We start from the raw sequence: 21,756 nt of genomic DNA, 5'->3' as shown, positions 1-21,756 counted from the left end.
AGAAAGAAGGTTGTCTGGGAACACTGGTGTTAAAAGACTACATGTGGCCTCCGCACTGAGGGGGAGGAGGGCAAGAGGAGAATTTTTGATCTGAATTGGAAGGACTTCTTCTCATGGTTCTAACGTGGTTTGACACGGTCTGTGTTGCCTAGCAATAAATAATGAAATGAATAAAAACTAGGTTAGCTGGAACAAGTTTAATCGCTGTTCCCAAATCAGCTTTTAAAATCCAAAGTAATTTAAAGCTTAGACGATGGGTTTTTTTGTGTGTGGAGTATTTTGTGTGTGTATATATGTATGTGTTAAATCTTGCATGCAGGAAATTTTGAGATCAGTGGCTTGGCTTTTTGGGTGTGGAGTTGGCCATTGTTGGCATCTTCTGCAATAAATTTAAACTTGAAAGAAAATTAGAGCTGTTCTGTAGCAAAAGAAGCAGAAGCACATGTTTTGTATGTGTTTCTATTAGTAGTTGTGAACTGCTGCTTTTAATTTATGTATAAACTTATCCTTTAGTTCTAGGCATCTCTTTCTCCACCCTGGTCGGGGCAAATGTTTCCTCTCTGGGGTGTCCTCGTCCATGCATTTCTTCTTGTGTTGTTGCTATAAATTGATAGTAAAGAGTTTACTTTTAACTATTTAGGCCAATATTGTCTTGGCACAGTCTGGGCTTCCCTCATTTGAGGAACTGGTTTTCCAAATTGCCATTTGAAACTAGCATTAGTTATGGCATGGCATCTCTTACAGTAATTCTATAAAGCTCTCTGCAGCAGCTGCAAAAGCTGATGAAAGCTTTTAAAATAAAATAGCAGTGTTTGTTTAATTTGGAGACTGATTCTTTTTTTAAGAAGGTCAGAAGGTCAGCATGCTTGATGAAAATAGCTGAAGGAATTGTGTGCTTACCCACACAACAACTCCATCATAAGTAGTCCAGAACCACTGCAAAAACATGTAGAAAGATTAGATCTGTGTAAGACAACTTCATTGTAGAGAAATCTCTATGTTTCGTATCAGATAGCTCAATACCACGTGATATTCTGAGTACTGGCTTTTATGAAATAAAGCGAGGGGCATGGTTAACAGATGTGCATACTCATGGAATGTTTGGCTCATCCCTTCTAGGAATAACTAGAATTTGGATAATCTATACTCTCTGGGAAGTTAGGCTGAACTGTTCAGAGGTATCAATTCAGGCCTCTGCTGCTCTCAGCAACTTCTTGTGGGAGAAACCCAAATGATTGAAATAGGTGTTTTGTGATACCACCTCTGTAGCTGGAAAGTGTGTTGCTCTGTGATTGAGGAGGAAATGTCAAGTGGAATGGTTTGAGTGGATTTTGCTCTCTTGTATAAGTTGGAATACTCTTCTAGTCAAAGGGACGTTTCTGTCTTATCAAATGTTAAGCGTGACACTGCAGCAAACTCAACATAAAAGGACTTGAAGCCTGCCTAGAAAATGCTGTGAATGTTGCACCTGGGGTGCTAGTATGTTTCTTACCAGACAACTGGTACTAAGGTTTAGTTTTTATTCTAGACAACTTTGGCATATTTTTCCTTCCTTAGCATCCATTTAATCAGCAAGACCTACACTAAGTTTATCTTTTTTTTTTTTTTGTAGATGTGGCTGGCTTAATTAAAAAATCAAAACAAACCACCACCAACCCCTCCCCACAAAGCTGTTCTTCTCTTCATGATAATGGATGCACATATCTTAAGGATCAGAATGGTTTTGAAGCTATATTTTTGTCTTTTGGGCATTTTTATCATCTTTCAAGTAATAGGAATAGTAATATTCATAATGATATTTTCAAAAGCATGTCATACTAGCTTCTTGATGTAGGAAGAATAGAGTCTTTTTTGGAAGGCTTTCTTTTTCTTCCTCTGTTAGAAATATATGTATCACCCCAAAAAGTAGTGCTTCTCCTATGCAAAAGTGGCCACAGATAAATGTGGCAGGTATTGCATCTGTCATGGGGAATAAAGCATTTCTGTTCAGGAAGGTTGTAATTACTTCTCTGTATTGCTTGTGTTGATTAAATGTATATCTCATTCTTAAGGAAGAAAAAAGTTATATGTGACAGTGTTGGTATATTCTTAGTCATCCTTTCCTTCTTAGAAAACATTGAATAGTGGGAGAAATAGAGGAAGAAATTGCGTGTAGCCAAAAATAGGGATGTTTTGCCCCGGTCTCTGGTATCCCTGCATGAGTGTTGTCTTGCTTCATTTCAGACCTTGTTACTGTTATCTTTATTTCCTACTTCATCCTGTGTTGCTACATATGCTTTGCTTTCTTTGGAACTGTTCTTTGCATTAACATTCAGAAACCCCAGTATAGAATTCACGTGCCTATATAATTTAGAGGCACCTAGTACACTGGGATTATGAAGTCTGCCACCAGTCTGCTTCAGATCATAGTTTATACTACCCTGCACTTCAGGGCTTGGCCGGCTGCTATATATACTTGTTCTCTGTGTATTATAACTACAAGTTTTGATAAGGTTGGTTGTCCTTGCTGGCAATCTTTAGTTTCAGAGACTTTGATTAGAGACCGAGTAATCGGTTCTCTTGGTGGTGGAGGTAACTTCTTAACATGTGCTTTCTGGAGCTATGGCTGAGCGATGTGCAGGACCTTAGTCCTGCTTTTTCCCTTTCCTTCTCTTCGAAGGATGTGCAAATAGAGCTATTTATTTCATTTGAATCTGATCCCATCTGGATTTTTCTGAGTTCTGTTTGAAAGCATGTGGTTCCAGAATGTGAGATTTTCTGTTATTTGGTCTCCAAACAATAGAAGTCAGTTGTGTTGCACTTTTTGTATGTATATGGTAGTGCAACAGGCATAAGGCTGTGATTTCTAATAGGTGTTTGGCTGTGATGACAGATCCTCAGGCAGCTGTGGCTTCCTGTCTGTTGCTGTTATTTTTCCTCCTTGTATAAGGTTATATTAAAAGGAAAAAAAAAATCCCTTTCATCATTGTGTTGCATATGTTTTAATTTTAAAAGAACAGTCCTTAATGTTCATAAACTGATGCCATTGTGGCATGTGAATAGATGACCAAGAAAGTAAGAATTAGATAGTTTTAAGTGTTCACTGTTTAATTACATTTAATCATGTGACTCCTCAAACAAACAAACTAACTTTAGTAAGCTAACATCATATTATTGTTTAATATCTCTTAAAAATTTTGCTACAGAAAAAGTAAAAACCTCAGATGTTTGCATTATGCAGTCACATGCTGCATGTTGACAAGGCTGCAAGGTAATAACCATGACCTGCTCTTCCCTCCCTCCCCCTACCTCTCCCCAGTCTAAAACCAGCATTCAGAAAAGTGAGACAGTCATGTATTTGGTGAAATTTGATCTGTTAGAACAAGTCACGATTACTATGCCTGAGGAAACTGTCTGAGGTTTTCAAGTATGCTAGTTCCACTTCTGTTTATAGATAGGGTAGGAATGGAGTAGCTAACTCCCTGAAGTGTGTGTGGTGGGTTTTTTGTCGTTGCTCGTTTTTAAGTAGGCAATTTTCAGTTTTCAGGAACGGGTAATGGGGGTCAGCAGGAGAACAACAGTAGAATAAAAGACTAAAGAGAAGGTTTTGCTAATGGTCATAGTTGTAACCAAACAGGAAAAAAAAAATATCATTGCCTCGGTATTGGTCACAACCTTTTTCGGTCACTTAAGGCAAGGTAGATTACAGAAGCTCAATAATGCGGTTTAAATGACTGCATATTAAATTAAAAAGTTTGACAAATAGGAATGTCATTCCCTCTGCTCCTTTCCAACCTATTGTGTTGTTATTGCCACGTTCAGAAATACAGTTGTATATGCTTTATTCAAAAATACACCCTATAAATGTATGAGACAGAATTTGTGATCTGCTGCATCTGATTGTCTGTCTACCTTTTCTGGTTAGACTGCTCAAGTAACAGCCTTTGGATGAGACTTTTCCTCTTGCCAACTGGATGCTAAAATAGTAGTGTATACCTGGAACAAATATGATTAGGAAACTTGTCAGATTAAACACTATTTTAGATACAGTTCCTTAATGAAGATTAAATCTGATACTCCTAATGAAACAAAAGTATCAAGTGCTTATGTGGAGGATATCTTGTGAAGTTTTAGTGATAAGTACAACTTGCTAGACACAATTGAAATATTAGTAAGCAAATAATTGAGTAATCCTGATTTTGTGGGAGGATCTGATAGACACCTGAAAATCTAGATTACTAAAAGCTACTATACTACTTGTATGGTTGTTTTGTTTTTTTTCCATGTAAATAGGAACTAATGTAACCAATTGCAGTGGGTGGCAAACCAGAACTTGTGCCTGACAAGTTCATTTAAAAAACAAAACACAACCCCCCCCCCCCCCCCCAGAAACAAACACCACACACCCAAAATAAATAAAAAAAAAACCAAACCACCCAAAAACCCACTTGGAAAATCATAAGTGATAAGCTTATCATAGCTTACAAAATGAAACTTGCTGCACAGGTTTCACAAGTAAGCTCTTTAACGTTAGTCTGAATACAGCACTTTAAAATGTCAGCCCACTGTTCTTTTATTTTTTTTCCTGGAAATACTATTTTAGCTACCTGATGTAAATAATAAGTATATGACTTCATGGGAAATGACTGCTGAAAAATATTCTAGATATAAATTTGGTTTTATTATAAGCCTTTGTACATGTAGTTATCTTGATTGAAGGTGTGCTTATCATAGTTCTGAATATATATATGGGGGGGGGGGGGGGTTGGCCTCATCTTGCTGGGAGGAAGGGGAAAAACTAGCCACAATGGAGTGATTCCTGAGTTTGGTGCAAGTGTGTTGGCAGATCTGCAGTAATGAATGGCTGTGGCTGCGGGGGGGGGGGGGGGGGGGGTGGTTTTTTGTTTGTTTTTTTTTGGTTGGTTGGGGTTTTTTTTGTTTGTTTGTTTGTTTTTCACTTGGGCCATGAAAATGATCTTGCTGCCTACTTCAGAAATGTTTGTATTGGTAATGTAACAGCATGAATGAGATCAGCTGTGGTCTGTTTGGTCTTCGCTGCCCTTAAGACAAAGGGAATGCTATGCTTTTGGTCCTGACCCCACATTTCTGCCTTCTCCCCCTCTGTTTGGCTACCTGTTTCCCATGGGTCCCCTTTCCAGGGGAACGGAGTGGTTTGCTTCTTGATCCCTCTAGAATGATGCTGTGAATTATTATTAAGGAACAGAATGAGGAGATTTCTGGGTGCTAAATCTCAAAAACCTCTTCATACTTGAGAGAGTTAACTATACAAGAGCAATGTGTAGCCACAGGTTTTGCATTTATTTCTATATATTTAATGAAACCTTAATAGCTGAAACTACAGGGCTCTTCCTTGATGCTGTTGGAGTATTTTCTATTAAGTCTGCTCAACTCTTTTTGCAGTGTAAATTTCCTCCCTGTGTTAATCTTTAAATCAAACAATGTCAACATTTTTTTACAACAGCTCTAATGAGGCTGTTCTGGCATCATCTACGGGCAGGAGAGCAGGTGATGTTTTTCCTTTTACTGTAGACAGCTGGAATTGAGAGCTGCTGTAAGTAGGACAGTGCAGGATAAACAGCAGGAGCTGAGAGCATTGATCACATGATTGTCTCTTTGGAATATTGGGTTGCTACAGAGACTACAAGCAGACGAATTTAGCACTTTACATCACAAAGCAGTTTTCTCTTATTTAGCTTAAGTTACAGTGGTAGTTGGTTCATCAGAAAAAATGAAAAATTATATGGCTCTTGGTTTTTAGGTTTGAACAATAAGTCTATGCTCTTTTTGTTCACTGAACAATAAGATAGTACAAAAACCATACAGATACTTCAGATTTTGTTAAATTAAAATTTTATAATGCATTTCAATTTTGAACTTTGAAAAAATCTGGCTTAACAAGATGTTTGTAAATGTTTCAGAATGGGAAAGAGCAATACATTGAAAGCTGTTATGCTGTCTTTGAAATAGAGTAATGTCTAGCTATTATCCATTTCCCAAATATGTTCAGGATTCTTATTCTTTATAGCACACCTATATTTCATTGTGAAAGCTCAAGTTCAGGTAACTGAGATTTGCATCCTCAATAATTAAAGGATGCTAAAATACAAGATGACAGGTTTATTAATCTCATTTAAGTTCTGAAATACAGGAATATGTGCAAACTCCTTTTGTAGTATTGCTTATAGTTGTTGTATCTGGAGAAATGTATACTTTTTAAATGTATGTGCGTATATATAAACTTCTAGTTGCATTCTGAAAAAATCAGTTCTGCTTCTTTGTAAGATGTCATGCTATAGTTTTAGTGTACAAAAATAAAATTGTTTTTTGTTTCAACCTTGTTTTTATTGGGATGAAGCTAAGCTCATTAATAATGAAGTTAATTTAAAAATGTGGAAGTCTTTAAGGTGAATATGATTTATTCTGGAATACAGGTCACTTGCTACAGTTGTATTTGTTTTAGTGCACATAACTTGTTTATGGAATAAATAAACATTTTTAACTCGCAGGTCTAACTAAAATCAAAACATTCTCAGCTATGTGAAAAATTTTGGAGAGCCTTTTGACAGTAGTCATTAATGATGTGCTTTGAACTGGAAGATTTTTTTCTACTTTGCTATTAGCTATGTTTTTTGCTTTGTGTTATCATCAAAATCAGCTTTCTGCTATATTTACCTTCATGACCATAGGGAGTTACTCAGAGATGCTTAGAAGAATGTCTGCTGTTCCATCTTTTTGTCAGTAGTTAAAGAAGCATCTCTATTTTGAGATCTTATTACTTCATGTTAAGATACAGAATATGTAACTTGCTAGAAAATGTAGATGTGCATTTGTTTAGATTTCTTTACATTTTCACATTAAGGTTATTAATGCCACTGAGTCTGCTTGAAGTGCAGATCTTGTGATGGGGCTGATACAAACTCTGATGTTAGAGGAACTTGTAGCCAAGGGCAAGAAAGGCATGTTTGTGAATTGATTAATGATGATTCAAACTCTTATCATAAAAAGTAGTACTGCAATGTAATGAGTATGTATGATAGCATGCCCTTCCTAGAGAACTTGGAACTAATTTCTCTTATCCTCTATTCCCCTCAGCCCTCAGTGCTTAAAAAGCAAAACACCCCTGCCCCCACCCCACCCCCCAAATAACTAAAACAAAACCAAAGAAAGCTTCGATTTAGTAATTGAAACAATTTGTGTACTTGGCTTGTGGTTTGTTGTTTGTTTGTTTGTTTGTTTGTTTTCTTTCATTTCTTAAGTCAAGAAAACTCAAATGTTTTTCCTGGCAATTATTTTTGTTACTGCATTAATATAACAATCTGATTTTAGTATTTTACTTATTTCATATTTTGCATATTACAGCAAATGCGTACTTAACTTCCTGCTCCTTTATAATCTGAATTAAGGTTGTGGAGTTTCGTGATTCAGGTTTATGGATGGTGAGTGGAAATTAAAGATGCCATGTTTAAAATAAGATTGGTTGTTGAAGCAGCATAGGTGTGAAGGCGGCTGTATAGAAATTTTCTCTTCATTAGTGCATTGCAGTGTTGTGGCTATACCTGGAAGATGTATATAGTCACAAAGAACTATTCTGAACAAGCACTTACAAAGAAAAAGGTGGTAGATGGGTTTTCTTGAGGGACTTGCTTCTGCTTTTCTTCTGTTAGCTCAGAAAGCTTCAAGTGGCTTGGCAGTTTCACTCTTTCTTCTCCATGATGAAAAGCCCTAGAGGGTTGCCTGACAAAGAACAAAGCGTATAGTGTAATCTGTCATAGAATAGAGGACGATGTAGTGCATGTTGAGCATGTGGTCAGGTATGTAATTTCTCTAAGACTTATTCTTTGGCAGTTACGTTTTGTTTTCTATCCTATGCTGGTTGCTATAGTGTTGTCTCTCAACCTGGTTAAAGGAAAAAGAAAAAGCAACAAACAAATGACTGAATATGAAGGGTCTTAGGGCTTCATGGTGGGTGTGGGTGTGTGTCACCTTGAAACTTCTGTTCTATTTAAATTTTTATTTCCAAAAGACCCTATTTAATTGTAAGACTGTGTTCTTCAGCCCAAGAATTTACTATAGGCAACTGTCACCTTTTTAAAAAGGAACTTCTTTGATACTTTATTTAAGTGGCATACCAAAGTAGTCTGTAATGAAGAATGACTATTTGGAGATGCTTCTATTTGGGCAGCTATGATGCATCAGCTGGGAACTCTCAGCTCTATTGCTGCCACTGATAATTGTTGTCAGCCAGTCATGATATATTGATTCTTGGTTGAAATGCCCTGAAGGATTCTGGGTGCTGGCCAGTATGTACCAATTTTTGGCAAATATTTTACAACAGTCTGAAATACTGATGCATGGTAATTAGAGACTTAAAACTGTAGCCGATGTGTTTGTGCTTCTAAACAAGGTGTGTTCTACCCCATTGAAAGGGAAATAGTAAAATCCTAATTGTGACAGCCACTAGTTCTGGGACAGTAATCTTGCTTTGTAATGTCCATTTTCCTCATCTAGGAAATGGGAGTAGAAAGTACATAGTTTGTAAGGATACAGTAAATATTTTGGCAGGGTTGGCAGTGCTTTGACTTGGTAAGCCAATCTTGGTTCAACTCAGAAGTAATTTACAAAGACAATCTAGGAAAATATGAGATGGTAATTATAAAACAAACAAACAAAATCCTCTCTTTCAGTTGAAACATTTGGATGCTTTTTTGAATTTACTATTGAATGTACTATAGGGTGTTTTAGTTGGAGATTTCCTTGTTGCTTCTGATGTTGCAGTCTCCTTACCTTTCAGCTGTAGTGTGGTGCTGATTGGAAGTACGCAATCTAGTGAAGTGTGGATTAGTGAGGTTCTAATGCAGCTAATGTTTGTGAAGCACTTTGAAGATACAAAGCTCTATGTAAGTACTAATGTGGAGGAGAAAAACAGACCTAATTACCTTCTTATCAAGAAGGTATTTTCAGATTTGCTAATGGAGATGTAGAAACCTCATGTATATGTAAATTTTAGTGTGCTTTCTCCTCCTACCCTTCAGTTTCTCTTAAAAAGGTAGAAGTAGAAATTACATTGTAATTGTCAACATCAGTTTCTGTTTGTTTTCACATAGAATCATAATCCTTTGTCTCTGAAACTAAAACATCTTTGTTTTATATGACTACAGTGAAGAGGGAGCATGGGGGAATAAAAAATTGGTTTTTATACAAATGTATTTTAATGGAGCATAGGTGAGGACTGAAGGTTGCTTAAAATAGCATTACTTCCAACGAGTGTCTTTTTTTTTTTTTTTAATTTATTTTATTTTATTTTTAAAGTTGCTTTCAGTATTGGAACTCATTCTGACTGAATTCTGGTGCGTTCAGATCAAAAATCATAAAGAATGCTCATTCTGATGACAGTTCATAACATGTGTATTCAGAGATCAGTTGGAAACTGGATTATTGATATTTAAGGTCTGTGATTAGGACTTAAGTTAATTAGAAATATTAGAAATATTAATGGAGTAATTCAGGGTCAGGCAAGAAAGTGAGGGTTTTGGGAGGACTAGGGTTTTGTTTTCAGAATTTTCTGATAAAATTCTGTCCTCTGCTCTTACATCTTATGTATGCACATACAATAATACCTGATCATAATTGTAAAAGTACAAAAAAAAAGGGGGGGGGCCGAGGGGGATATCAATACTAGCCAATACTAGCTTTAAAACAAGCTATTATTTTTTTTTTTCTGTATCTGCACCTTAAGGACTTCACTGATTCTCTCTGCGTGCAGGACAAAAGTTCTGAGCATTGAGCTATAGGTATATTTTTTATATTTTGGTCATGAGATGCTCTGCACAAATTATCTAGTGATCTTCTGAGCTACTTAAAACAAAAAAAAAGTCTGCAAATAAAAGCATAGGATGAACTCTGCATTAGCAGGCAGGAAACCACCAGCTTGCTTTCTGTTATTGTGTCCTTGACTGAATTATGAAAGTAATTTGCCTGTTTACCCCAAAGTGATAAGTAGGTAAATTTTTTTCCTTGTTTAGGATTTTTGGCTCTGAGGTGAGTTATTGAGAATAGGAGAGAAAGACTTAGAGAAATGGTGGAGGGATATATATATTTTTTATATATATATATATATTTTTTTTTAAATAGGTTATGGTAAGGCTTGAGAAGATTCCTCCTAAGCTGAGGTTGAGGCGGCATTGTGTATTACCAATCAATCTCTGGTAACAAGGAATTTGAGAATGTACAAATGTATTAATTAAAAAAAAAAAAATACTAAGCGTGCGTGTTTATAGAGTTTCTTGCTAAGTCCGTAAAACAGTGTATGTAGGGGCATCCAGTAACTTAAAGCTCTGGTTCTTTGTTTTCCTTCCTCCTTTTTTCCACTCCCCTTGCAAAGACCTTCAGTATGGTTTTGGGTTTGGTTTTTTGGGGGTTTGTTTTGTTTTGTTTTTAATTAGGATTCTTCATTGTATTTCTTGTGATTATTTCACATACATTGGTATTTCCTAAAGTTTTGTAACCTAACAGAAATGTGATGTTAAATGCGAAGAAACAGTTTCTGAGCATGACTGCTAGGAAGAAATTTAATGCTATTTGAGTACATAAAGTGTTAGTTTTGCCTTTCATGTTAACCTTTAGTTTAAAGAAGACTTGTGTTTTCAGGAGATACTTTGTGCACCATGTGGAAATCTTTCCCTTAGCTTGAGTTTAAGGGCAGCACTGTTTTTACTATGTATTTCTACTGTGAAACAATATTATTCTATCGTGCGTAAAATGACTTTGCTGCACCCCTGAAAGTACTGAAACAAATACCGAGCTGGTTGCATCATTTTGCTGTATAACACTTAAATTTCTAGGCAGAATTAGTGAAAATTTTATAATGTTTCGGTTTTCTACAATGAATTGTATCATAGCAGATCTGCTCTTCCTGCCGTACAAGTAGTGTGCCGGCAGCTTGCATGCCAAAGCTGGTTGAATGGTGTCAGTGACAACAATGGCTACTCTCTTACCTTATTATTTTGTTGGAAGCTTCTCCCCTGCTGAGTGGGGGGAGAAAAGAGTCCTAATTTGGGATTTTTTTTGTTTGGTTTTTTTTGGATTTGGCTTTTACATGATGACCTTGAATTTTCCCTGCTACTTCTTAGGACTAGTTTTGCAGTGTAATGAATTGAAATGCTTCTGTTATCATGCTGATGATTCTCTTTGTCTTGGTTTATTTGAATTCCATCAGATTATGCTACAATTGTCTGCCCTTTATCTGTGTAATAATGTGTTTACAGGAGGCGTGGCTTAATTGCATTTAAAGTGTATTTAAAGAATATGTGCTTTTATTTTTAACCTTTGCCAAGCTTCTAAATTGTTATCTGTCACTCAGAACCAAGAACACTATCCACTCATTCACCTTAAACCATCCAATACGATTTTAAAATAAAATAAAACTTGAAAATCAGTCTTCAACTGTTTGCATAAGGATTAAAGTTTAATCAGATTTCCATATAGGAATTTAGTGGTGTTTGCTAACCATGCGACTTCACTTGAACTTGAAATCATCAACAAGATGCTTAGCTCCATCATCACTGCCTTCTGGAAACTAAGTTTACTGGGGTTCCTGAGCAGTATGTTACTTATCTGCAGGGAGTATTCTGTCCAGAGTTGGATTACTGAAACAGTTGTGCTACGTAGCTTTCAACGAATAGTGGTAATTCACTCGTATGGCTGAATCCTGGCTTTTTTATTCCTAAAACACAGTTAAAATGGAACAGCAGATCAACATACCACTGCAGAATTGATGCACGTTGAAAACTGTTATGCTTCAGTCAAGGCCAGCCACTTAGAGCAGTTCTTCACTGAGTTCACTTCATGGTCTGCTTTAAGTTACTGTAATAAAAAATGTGCTGCGTTTCCTGTTCCTCCTTGAACGGTTTGTGGGTTCTCTCATCCTTGAAGTTTAGGTCCCTAATTTTAAATCTGCTGTTAGGCAAAGCCATGTATTTAACACTGTAGCCTTTCTTCTCATTGTAGTGACTACCCTGGTGGTTGCTGTTTGAGTCTTTGGGGTGAGACTCGGTGAACCAATTTATCCTGTTTTCATAGATTGAACAGACTATGCCAATTCCAGAAACTTTTTTTTTTTCATTACTGTTTACCGTCCCACCATCTACCTGCTGGTGGAGGAAAGAAACATCTTGGAAATGACACTAAAGATGTATCTAGTGGTGGTTGGTTAAAATGCAACCTCTGTGGAGGTTGCATTTTAATAGGTTGCTCAGATGCTTGGAGTTTGTCAGTTCTTCATGCCCTGGAGCTCCGTTTATATCTTTTTCAGGAACGCAAAACTTGCTTTGTGTTCTCATGCTGTAGACTAAGAAATGCAAGCATTTCATGAGGTCAGAGAGCATGCATGTGGTCCTGGGCATTAGCTGATTTGGTCTAATTTTATTTTGGGGGGAAATGTTGTTTGGGGAGTGTTGCATTCATACAGTCTTTTTAGGCTACGGTAGTTCATGGAGTGTCTTTTTCCATCTGACCTTGCAAAAAATGCCCTAGTATCTGCTATTTTGACTGACTTTGATTTAGTCTGTTTCCCTTGACTTGTTTCTTTTTTTTTTTTTTCCTAAGACCGAGCAGGTTCTTGATGCTACCCTCCTTACAGAGAAGGACTTATTTTCTGTTCAGTAGTTTATGAAGTACTTTTAAGGTTCTCCTTGACTTTCATTCTTCTGTTACTGAGATGGTGGACCTAATTTAATGTCCAATGTGAATAGCATCTTCTTGCTTTTAAACATCTGTTCTTTTCCTATGGGAGTGTATTAGTCTGGCAGACACTTGAGATGACTTGTAGCTAATATAACTGAAAATTGCTGTGCCTGTTAAACTTCTTTAGAAAAAAAAAAAAAAGTTTTTTCAGATGGAACTGGTACGAAGATGTACCACTTCTGCAGCATCCTGGCAGGGATCTGCTTTTTTGGCCTTCCTGCTCTATTCCTGCCCTTTAATTAAAAATGGTAGAATATATTTCACATAAACCACTGAATTTATTTAGGTACAACATAAAATATTTTGATAGTTATACTTGCAGGGGTTTATTTATATTTTCATAACAAAAGAACAACTAGCAAAGCTGCAAAAATTGGAAAGTCTTTGAAGCATGATCTTGGGAGGTAGAAGATTTCATGGAGTTGCTGACTGGTAACTATGTACAGCACCGTGAAAACAGCATTTAATTCAGAGTTATGTGAAGGAGATGTTTATTGTTGGGGTGTTTTCTGCTGTACAGGACTTTATTTTTTTTCTAAAACACTCTGGACTGAGAGAAGCTATCAGTGAAGCACCTAGATAGTATACATTGATACTTGCTTTAATGACTTTAACAATGACTTAAGTTTTGGCTTTTTTTTAAATTGATTGTATCTTCCCTTTCGTGTGTAGGTATGTGATTTCATTTTTAGTTACTTGATTGGCTTCAGGAGCATGAAGATAAGATTCAGTTTTAAAAAACAAAACACTTCTCAAAGCTGCTGGCATTCTTTTTCCTGCTTTTAGAGTGACTTGTTGGCTAATATTAAATATAAATCTTAAAATATAAATTCTGCTTAGTGGATCTGTGACAGGAGAACCTAAATATGACCTCACTAAAATTCATATATGTTCAGAAATATTTTTATAGATTTTTAAATAAATAAGTAAGATATAAAAGTATTAAGTTAGTTTTCTTTGTCTTGCAAAAAAGTGGTGTTTTTAAATTTCCTCCAGACCTCAAAATGTAAAGTGTCAGTCTGAAGAGATTGAAAACTTAGTGTCTGTTGTTTTCTAACTGATTGATCTTTGGTTTTGTCCCTAATGATGGAATGCTTTGTAAACGCTCCATGGGAACACGTATTTAGCATTTTCTTGCTATTTCGATAGAAGGAATTTTTGATTAATGAATATTTTGGGAGGAAATGTCTTCAAACTAGTGAGAATGCCATTAACTTATTTTTAGCTCTACACTTAGGAATTTTTTTTTCTCTCCCCTCCACACCCCGCACCCTCCCCACTTCTCTTTCCCCAGCGAGCACTTGTCCTGCTCATTCACCTTCTTCTTGCATGGAGATAGCAATGTTTGCACCAGTGTGGAAATCAGTCAGCATCAACCTGTGTACCTGCTTAGTGAAGAACACCTCACTCTCGCCCAGCAGTCTAACAGCCCTTTTCAAGGTAGGTTTTGCCAGTCAGTAGCAAGTATTAAAATGAATTAATCCTTTGAGTTGCTCAGAATGAGGACTTCTGGCAAAGACTGGAAGCAGGAGCAGAGCTATTATCTGTTTTGTATTGATTACGCATTCTCCCCAAATGTCCACTGTCTTGACATAGTCAGAAGCCAATTGGTGTGTCTCAGCTCTTCTGCAGGTGGACGATTTCCATATTCATCTCTTGGCATGTAGCCAAATAATTTGTCTTCACAACAAAATAAACTTAATTTCCAAGTACTGTCCTAGTGGTGACTTAAAGCTTGTTGAAAAAGCAAAATATTTATAACCTTCATGCACCTTTATCAACCCCTCTTTTAGAAATCCATTTCTGACTCAATGTACTTAACCTATTCACTCCCCCTACCCCTTTTTATTTGGCTCTTCATTGCCTGTAAACTCCTTTGGTTCCACCAGCAGATGCAGGGTATGCTCTCGAAGACAAAGGAGTGATGGGGCCTGAGTCTGGTTAGTGGGCTGTTTGATCATTCTCTCTTAGACACACTTGTGTTGGCAATAGAAATCAGTTCTTCTGCATGACCACACACTGCCCTTGTTTATTAATGCTCAGTGTCCAAACTTGCTTTTTTTTGAATGCAATTTAACAGCAGCTGTGCTTTCCTAATGTGAACAAGACTAAACATGAAACAGATTACTTCCCTCAATATACGTTGTTGTTGTAACTGTACCAAGCAGAATGAAAGGATGAGGAAACACCGTAACTCTGTCAGAATTTGAAATAGTGTTTCTTTGTCCTACCTGTATGTTAGAGACATCCTTGCTAGCCAAGATGAAAACTTGCCTGTTGCTTGTTTAAATAGATTAACTTGTAACTGTTATTGTGGTACCTTGATTCTTACAGTACACATACATTTAACAATGTGTACCTATTACCAACAACTTGTGCAGTATAGTAAAATGTAATTAGGGTGCATTCTGACTTACTGATGGTAAGTTGTTTATTTGGTGTGGCTGAAATAACAGTAATGCTATTTCAGTGGGGCTTAGTGAATTTTGGTTCAATATAAGCTCTAACATATTTTTATTTATCTTTTTAGTTATTCTAAGTCCCTTTGGATTAAATGGCACGCTCACAGGGCAGTCATTCAAGCTTTCTGATTCATCAACAAAAAAGCTTATTGGTGAATGGAAACAATTCTATCCTGTCACATCTAACTTGAAGGAGGGATCTGAGGAAAAACAAGAAGAAATGGATTGGGAGGATGATTCTTTAGCTGCTGTTGAAGTCCTTGTTGGTGAGTGCTCCGACTATCTTTTAATTACTGAAATGAACTAGCCAGTTAGATCTGCAAAATTCTGAATGCAAAAGTGACCCCATTTTATTCTTTTTGCAACTATTTGCAACTGCTGTTGGTCTTTTGGGGGTTTTTTTTGTTTGTTTGTTTAATGCTCAGGAGTATCTAAAATGAGTTGCTGCTTAAAGTGGGTTTTGCAGACTTGTTAGTAGGAGGTGTTTTTCTTTATGTGCCCTGAGAAGCAAGATTGTTTTAAAAATAAATAAATAAATTGAAAAATAATCAAAAAACCCTAGACCATCACTGTTGACATCTGAGATGCAACAAAAACATGTTGTACTGTTTCAGATTCTGTGCAAATTCAAACGGAACAGACGTGCCTTTCAGGGATGTCTTCAAAACCACAATCCTGGAGAACTTAATGTACTCAGGCACTGCATTTATCTGCTGCTGTTCCTAAAATCTAAGCCCCTGGGACACGGTAGTTTGTTCCTCTGCTGTGGGCTATTGACCTTTGATTTGCCAACTAATGTAATCATTTCTCTGTAATAAGTGTTACAAGCTTGTATTGCAGTGATGACTGGAGACTGATGATGGTGGAGAAGGGAATATTGTCAGTTTTACGTGATACTAAAAAGTATGTTCTCAGTCTTCTTTATAAAACAAAATGACAGAAGCAAGTAGTAGCATGTAGATGCCAGGGCTGTCTCTGCCTGTATACACAAAGCCCTTTTTATTCATTCACCCAAAACTTCTGTATAAAGCAAATCATAAAGTAATGATGAGGGTGGCAAGAGACAGTTTTTGTCCAAGGGTAATGCTTTAGTAGGTAGGAAGGGCAGATAAATTTGAGTGATTGGTAAAATGATCCATCTGTTGATGATTTTAAATGTAAGGTAAACAACTGTAAAATCAACTTGCTCTTTTTTTCAGCTGGTGTACGAATGGTATATCCAGCATGCTTCGTTCTAGTTCCTCAGACAGACATCCCTGCTCCGAGTACTGTAGGGGCATCTCACTGTTCGACTACTTGCTTGGGTGTCCACCAAGTGCCTGCTTCCACAAGAGATCCTGCCATGTCTTCAGTAACTCTGACTCCACCAACATCCCCAGAGGAAGTTCAAACAGGTATAACAATATTAGCTCCTGCATGTAGGAAATCATTTTGATGGCTTTTCCTTTAAATCTGGCAGTGTTTGGAAAGGATTCGGATGTTCTCTGTACAGCTGACTTGTTACCAAAAATCACATTGCTTTAGTCGTAATTCTGTTGTAGTAAATCCAATTTCTGTTGTTCAATTGTGGGCAAAATTAACTTGAACATTTTTATAAGTTGCTGAAATGAGGAGTGCTTTTGTACCTGATGTTGTTATCCAGTACTTTGAATTTCTGTGGTCGAGTTTTTGGTTTTGGTTTTTTTTCCTCTCTGTGTGTGTTTGTGTGCATGTATGTTTTCTGGCATAGCTTTATAAACCTCATTGTGCATCTCAGTCATTAGTGAGCAAGGGGATGTTTTCAGCCTTTTTCACAGTCCAGGGAAGATTCTTTGTAGTTAAGTTCCCAGAAAGGCTGTGTGCACTCTGAGCTGTGTGTGAGTAGGGGTTATGGTCAGCTGCTTTAAGTCCAAGTAGGTAAGGCTCACTGATAGTTTCAGGTGGCGTATGTACAGTTGTTCTTGTGCAGAAGAGGTTTTGTTTGTTTCTGGCCCGCCCCCCCCCCCCCCCCCCCCCCCCAGCTCTTCTGTTACCTTATTTTTACCTTTTTTTTAAATAATACTGTTAAATTTGCAAACAGGTAGCTTTGCTCAAGTTATTTTTCTTTTTCAGCTTTATAGTTTCTTGGAAGATAAAGAACAGCCAGCACAGTTATATACATGTATGGTGCTGCTTTTTTTTTTCTCTCTCCTATGAGAGGGAACCATATTATAATAATCTGCTACTATACTTAAATTTTCTATTTGTTTTTATTTCCTAACATTGAATTAAGAAGACACTTTTCTTCCTAAGGTGTTGCTGTGGTGGTTGAATTGGAATAGTAGCGGTTGTGGGTTTATTGCCTGATTGCCTAAAACTGTTTCTTCTGGTGCTGCTTTTCAGTTGATGCTCAATCTGCCCAGAAATGGGTGAAGTTTTCTTCAGTTTCTGATGGATTTATCTCTGACAGTACTAGCCATCATGGTGGCAAAATACCTAGAAAGCTAGCCAATCAAGTGGTGGACAGAGTTTGGCAAGAATGCAATATGAACAGAGCACAGAACAAGTATGTACTCACTTTGTGAAGCTAAAAATACCCATGGTATCTTGTGTTTTCATTGTAGAAGGTAGTTCTGTTAAAGATGCTGTGACTGCTAGTAGAAGCTGCTTTACTCTTAGGAAAAAAAAAACATTTTAAAAAAGTTAATTTGTTCCTAACTAGTAGTTTGCTTAGTTCTCAGTTTAATATGTTATGAAAAGGTTATTTATAATTTCTTTGCTGAATCCTGTGTCACAAAACTGCTCTTGAGGTTTGACAGAAGATAAGGAAGGAACATATGTTGATACCAAATAACTCTCCTGATATTGAATCATAGGAGGAAGTATTCTGCTACATCAAATGGCTTGTGTGATGAAGAGACAGCTGACAAGGTAGCATCCTGGGATTTTGTTGAAGCCACGCAAAGGACAAATTGCAATTGTTCAAGGTACAGTGCTTGGCAAACCCGCAGTCCAACAATGTACATTGAGACTGAAGCGCTCAGGAGAGGGCTTGTGATGACTCCTAAAGGAGTAATTAAGCAATAGCTGCTTGTAGGAAAGCTGTAACAAAATTTGTATCTTGTATCCTAAATGTCATTGTAGGTCTTGAAACTCTGCCCAATAAGATAACGCAGAGGTATTTATTCAAGTGAATCATCTGAGTGGACCTACTGGTAGTTCAGTGACAATTCCCGAGTCTTGGGCTGGAATTCCGTAGGCCTGTATATGGGTAACTCTCATGGGCAACTTTCTTGGGCTGCAGTGTAAAGGGAATGCCTATTTATTTACGAATTGAGAACCCTTTCTAGAGGGCTGTGGCATTAGCCTTGAAGGGAGAAAGCTGTTAAGCAACAGCAAGACGATTGTAGCATTGTGTCTTCATGAATATGAAAAAGAAACCCAGACCTGCTTTACTTTGGGGGAAATACAGCATTCTGTGGGTGGTTGTATATACAACTGCTTTTCTGTGAATTGATTGCCAGTATATGTTTTTTATATTAGCTGGGGGAAAAAAAAGATCAAAACACAAGGGGAAAGCCTGAATTCAACTTCCAGTTTTTATAATGACTTTTGTTTTGAAACTGTGCAGTGATACAGACTGTTAATACAGGTGTTTAAAATAAATGGAAACATTAATTTCAGTGAATTCTCAATCTCTGTATTTACGGCAGAATAATAATCTTCAGGTGACTGAAGTGTTGCAAAGGTTTAAACTCTTCCCTGATGTAAATGTTACACTGATTACCTTGCATGGAATATTGGAATCTTAAAAAAAAAAAAAATTAACGTCTGGAGGATGTAGCATTTTGAAAGAAATGCATTTTTTTCCCTCCTTTATTGAAATGGTTGGTTTAAGTTCTGTTGAAATACTTGTGTCCTGAGACGAGCTGGGAGATGGAGGAGGATTAAATATTCTGTTAAAGGAGAGTTTACATATGATAGCATTAGTTAAGAGAAAACAGTCAGTTAACTGTGAGGTGTGTGTATTAGAAATATGCAGTTGCCTAAAGAGAAATTGCAAAGACTTAGAACCCCTTATTGTTCTCTGTATTTTGAATTCTAAGTGGTGAAAAACATGTGTATGTGTATGAGAGTTTAAAGCAAAAATAGCTTTTGATACCTCTTACCTTTTATTCCTGCCTAATCCTGGTTTTTTAATACAAGCTGCATGCTTCTTAACTTTCCTGATGGAAGAGTGGCAAAAAATATCCAGGCACTAAGGATGTATGTGCAGTTCAATAGCTTAATCATAAACATTTCATTCCAGACTTTGGTATTTCATGTCTCTCATTTTGTCAGATGATCTAGAAAGAACTTCAAGATGAAATGTTTAAGTTCAAGTGCATTTATACTGGAAAAAGGCTAACTGTATGAATGCAGTCAAGACATTGAGTTTTTCTTTTTCCCATGCTTGCTAAATTTGTATGTAAATAGCTACGAAAGCTTTGAAATACCTTTTGTAGGACTGAGCTTGGCTTCTAGATCCTTGATGTTAATTTTCCACTCCTTAACCCATAGAGACTTGGACAGCACTATTGGTTAGTATTGATGCTTGAAGTCAAGAAGTCATTCACTAATTCATATGTTGTTCTACTGATTCACCAGTGTTGGCAGAAGTTAAAAGCGAGAACGTGTTCATGTGACTCTATTTCTGTTAAAAGCAGTTATAAAATACTGTCTTCAGTTATGAGGATTATGTGCACATTTGGCTAATAGGACAGCTTTTCCATTTCTTTTTTTAAAATGGTATTCTAAAATCTTGCAATGCTACTCAAGTAATTCAAATTAAGTTACGGTCAGAAAGAGGCAGCTTCACTTCAGAATGGTATCAGTTTCAGACTTCTATAATCGGCTGTTTAATGGCTTAGAAGTGGGTTCTTATCTAGTGAAAAAGAACATGATAGACATATTTGAAAGATTAATGCAAAGTGTTTTCCCCTATATTAATTCTGCAGGCACAAGAATCTCAAACCAAGAAATTCAGGTCAACAGGGGCAGGCACCACCTGTGGGCCAACAACAGCAAGCAGCTCCAAAGCACAAGACAAATGAGAAGCAAGACAAAGGGGATAAGCCACAGAAACGCCCTTTGACTCCTTTTCATCATCGTGTATCTATCAGTGATGATGTTGCCATGGAGGCAGATTCAGCAAGTCAGAGGCTTGTGATGACGGCACCAGACAGTCAAGTGAGATTTTCAAATATCCGAACTAATGATGTAGCAAAGACTCCTCAGATGCATAATGCTGAAATGGCAAATTCACCTCAGCCACCACCACTTAGTCCTCACCCATGTGACGTAGTTGATGAAGGGGTAGCTAAAGCTCCTTCTACTCCTCAGAGTCAACATTTCTACCAGATGCCAACACCAGACCCCTTGGTTCCCACAAAAACAATGGAGGACAGACTCGATGGCTTGTCTCAGCCTTTTCCAGCTCAGTTTCCTGAAGTTATAGAGCCTACAATGTATGTTGGTACTGCAGTGAATTTGGAGGAAGATGAAGCTGATACTACTTGGAAGTATTACAAGGTTCCAAAGAAAAAGGATGTGGAATTCTTACCACCTCAGCTTCCAAATGATAAGTTGAGAGATGATCCAGTAATACCTGCTGGACAAGAAAACGTAACATCAGTTACAGAGTAAGTAGTGCTTAATACTGTAGTAATAACGTGAGAAAGTGAAGAAACTGAAAGGCCAAAGGCAGTAGTTTCTTGTTATAAGCAAGCTTGTCACTAAAGCGTAATGTGGTTCTCATCAGCTCAAGCAGTAATGCTGAGTGTGTGAGCGTAACTATCTGTGCTGTCTGTATACAAGAAGATAATATTTGTGAAATGTGAGCATGAAGCACAGTTAAATATGTAGTAAGACTTTCCAGCTTTTTTCATTAGAACTCTCATTTAGCAGATGGCAATGAAGTTTGTCTGCTGTAAAATTAAGCTGTAGCCAAATTATGCCTATTTGGGACTTAGTGTCCTGTCCTATTCCCTGTCCCCCCCCAGACCCCTAACTTTCTTATTTTAATAGTTGCTTTCTTTGTTATTTGAAGAAAGTGTGGATGGTCTTGGCTGCAGGCTTACCCTGTTAAAAGTTTCTTCTACCTCAGTTCTGCTCTTGTCTTTATTCAGAAGAGCTCTTAGATTTTGAAAGCTGCTATTTAAATGGCTGATGGGAACAACGAGGAAGCTAATCTGGTTTCCTGGAAGATATTAACTTTAATGTAGGCTGCAAGTACTTTCTAATATCAGAGATTTGTCTTTGGAATAAATAACATAAACTGGTGTTCTTGCACATGGTGCATTCTCTCTGTGTTGTTGTTCAAAAGGCTTAAGGATTTGAGGTTATCATTCAAAGCAAACAAGTGACTGGTGTGTCTACTGTTACTCTTGGATCTCAGATCATATGGGAACTCCTTATTCACTAAGCAAAGCTTGTCTAACTTGAAGAAATATTGGGACAGTCAGGTTAGATCCTTGTTAGAACCTCAGCCTTTAAGCTACAGGAAATGTATCTGAGAATATTTATTTGTTAATTTTGTTTTATTTTGACATGAGCT

General features: G+C 37.0%; 1 protein-coding gene across 2 annotated transcripts in view; it reads left to right on the top strand.

Annotated features, from left to right (window-relative positions):
• The window catches only part of MED13 (mediator complex subunit 13), a 59,885-nt gene that overhangs the window by 14,246 nt on the left and 23,883 nt on the right, over nucleotides 1–21,756 (top strand). Inside the window, exons 4-9 of one of the 2 annotated variants that reach the window (XM_069790982.1) lie at nucleotides 14,036–14,181; nucleotides 15,272–15,469; nucleotides 16,403–16,597; nucleotides 17,565–17,727; nucleotides 18,038–18,148; nucleotides 20,159–20,842. In XM_069790982.1, the coding sequence (XP_069647083.1) occupies nucleotides 14,036–14,181; nucleotides 15,272–15,469; nucleotides 16,403–16,597; nucleotides 17,565–17,727; nucleotides 18,038–18,148; nucleotides 20,159–20,842 (1,497 nt within the window). Of the gene's footprint in view, nucleotides 1–14,035; nucleotides 14,182–14,650; nucleotides 14,682–15,271; nucleotides 15,470–16,402; nucleotides 16,598–17,564; nucleotides 17,728–18,037; nucleotides 18,149–20,158; nucleotides 20,843–21,756 lie in introns of those variants that run through there. The other variant, XM_069790983.1, reaches the window with a different exon arrangement.

The sequence above is a fragment of the Haliaeetus albicilla genome, chromosome 9 (genome assembly GCF_947461875.1).
Source record: "Haliaeetus albicilla chromosome 9, bHalAlb1.1, whole genome shotgun sequence".
Lineage (NCBI taxonomy): Eukaryota > Metazoa > Chordata > Aves > Accipitriformes > Accipitridae > Haliaeetus > Haliaeetus albicilla.
The sequence above is the reverse complement of the archived record's forward strand: the minus strand, read 5'-3'. Positions and strand labels throughout refer to the sequence as shown.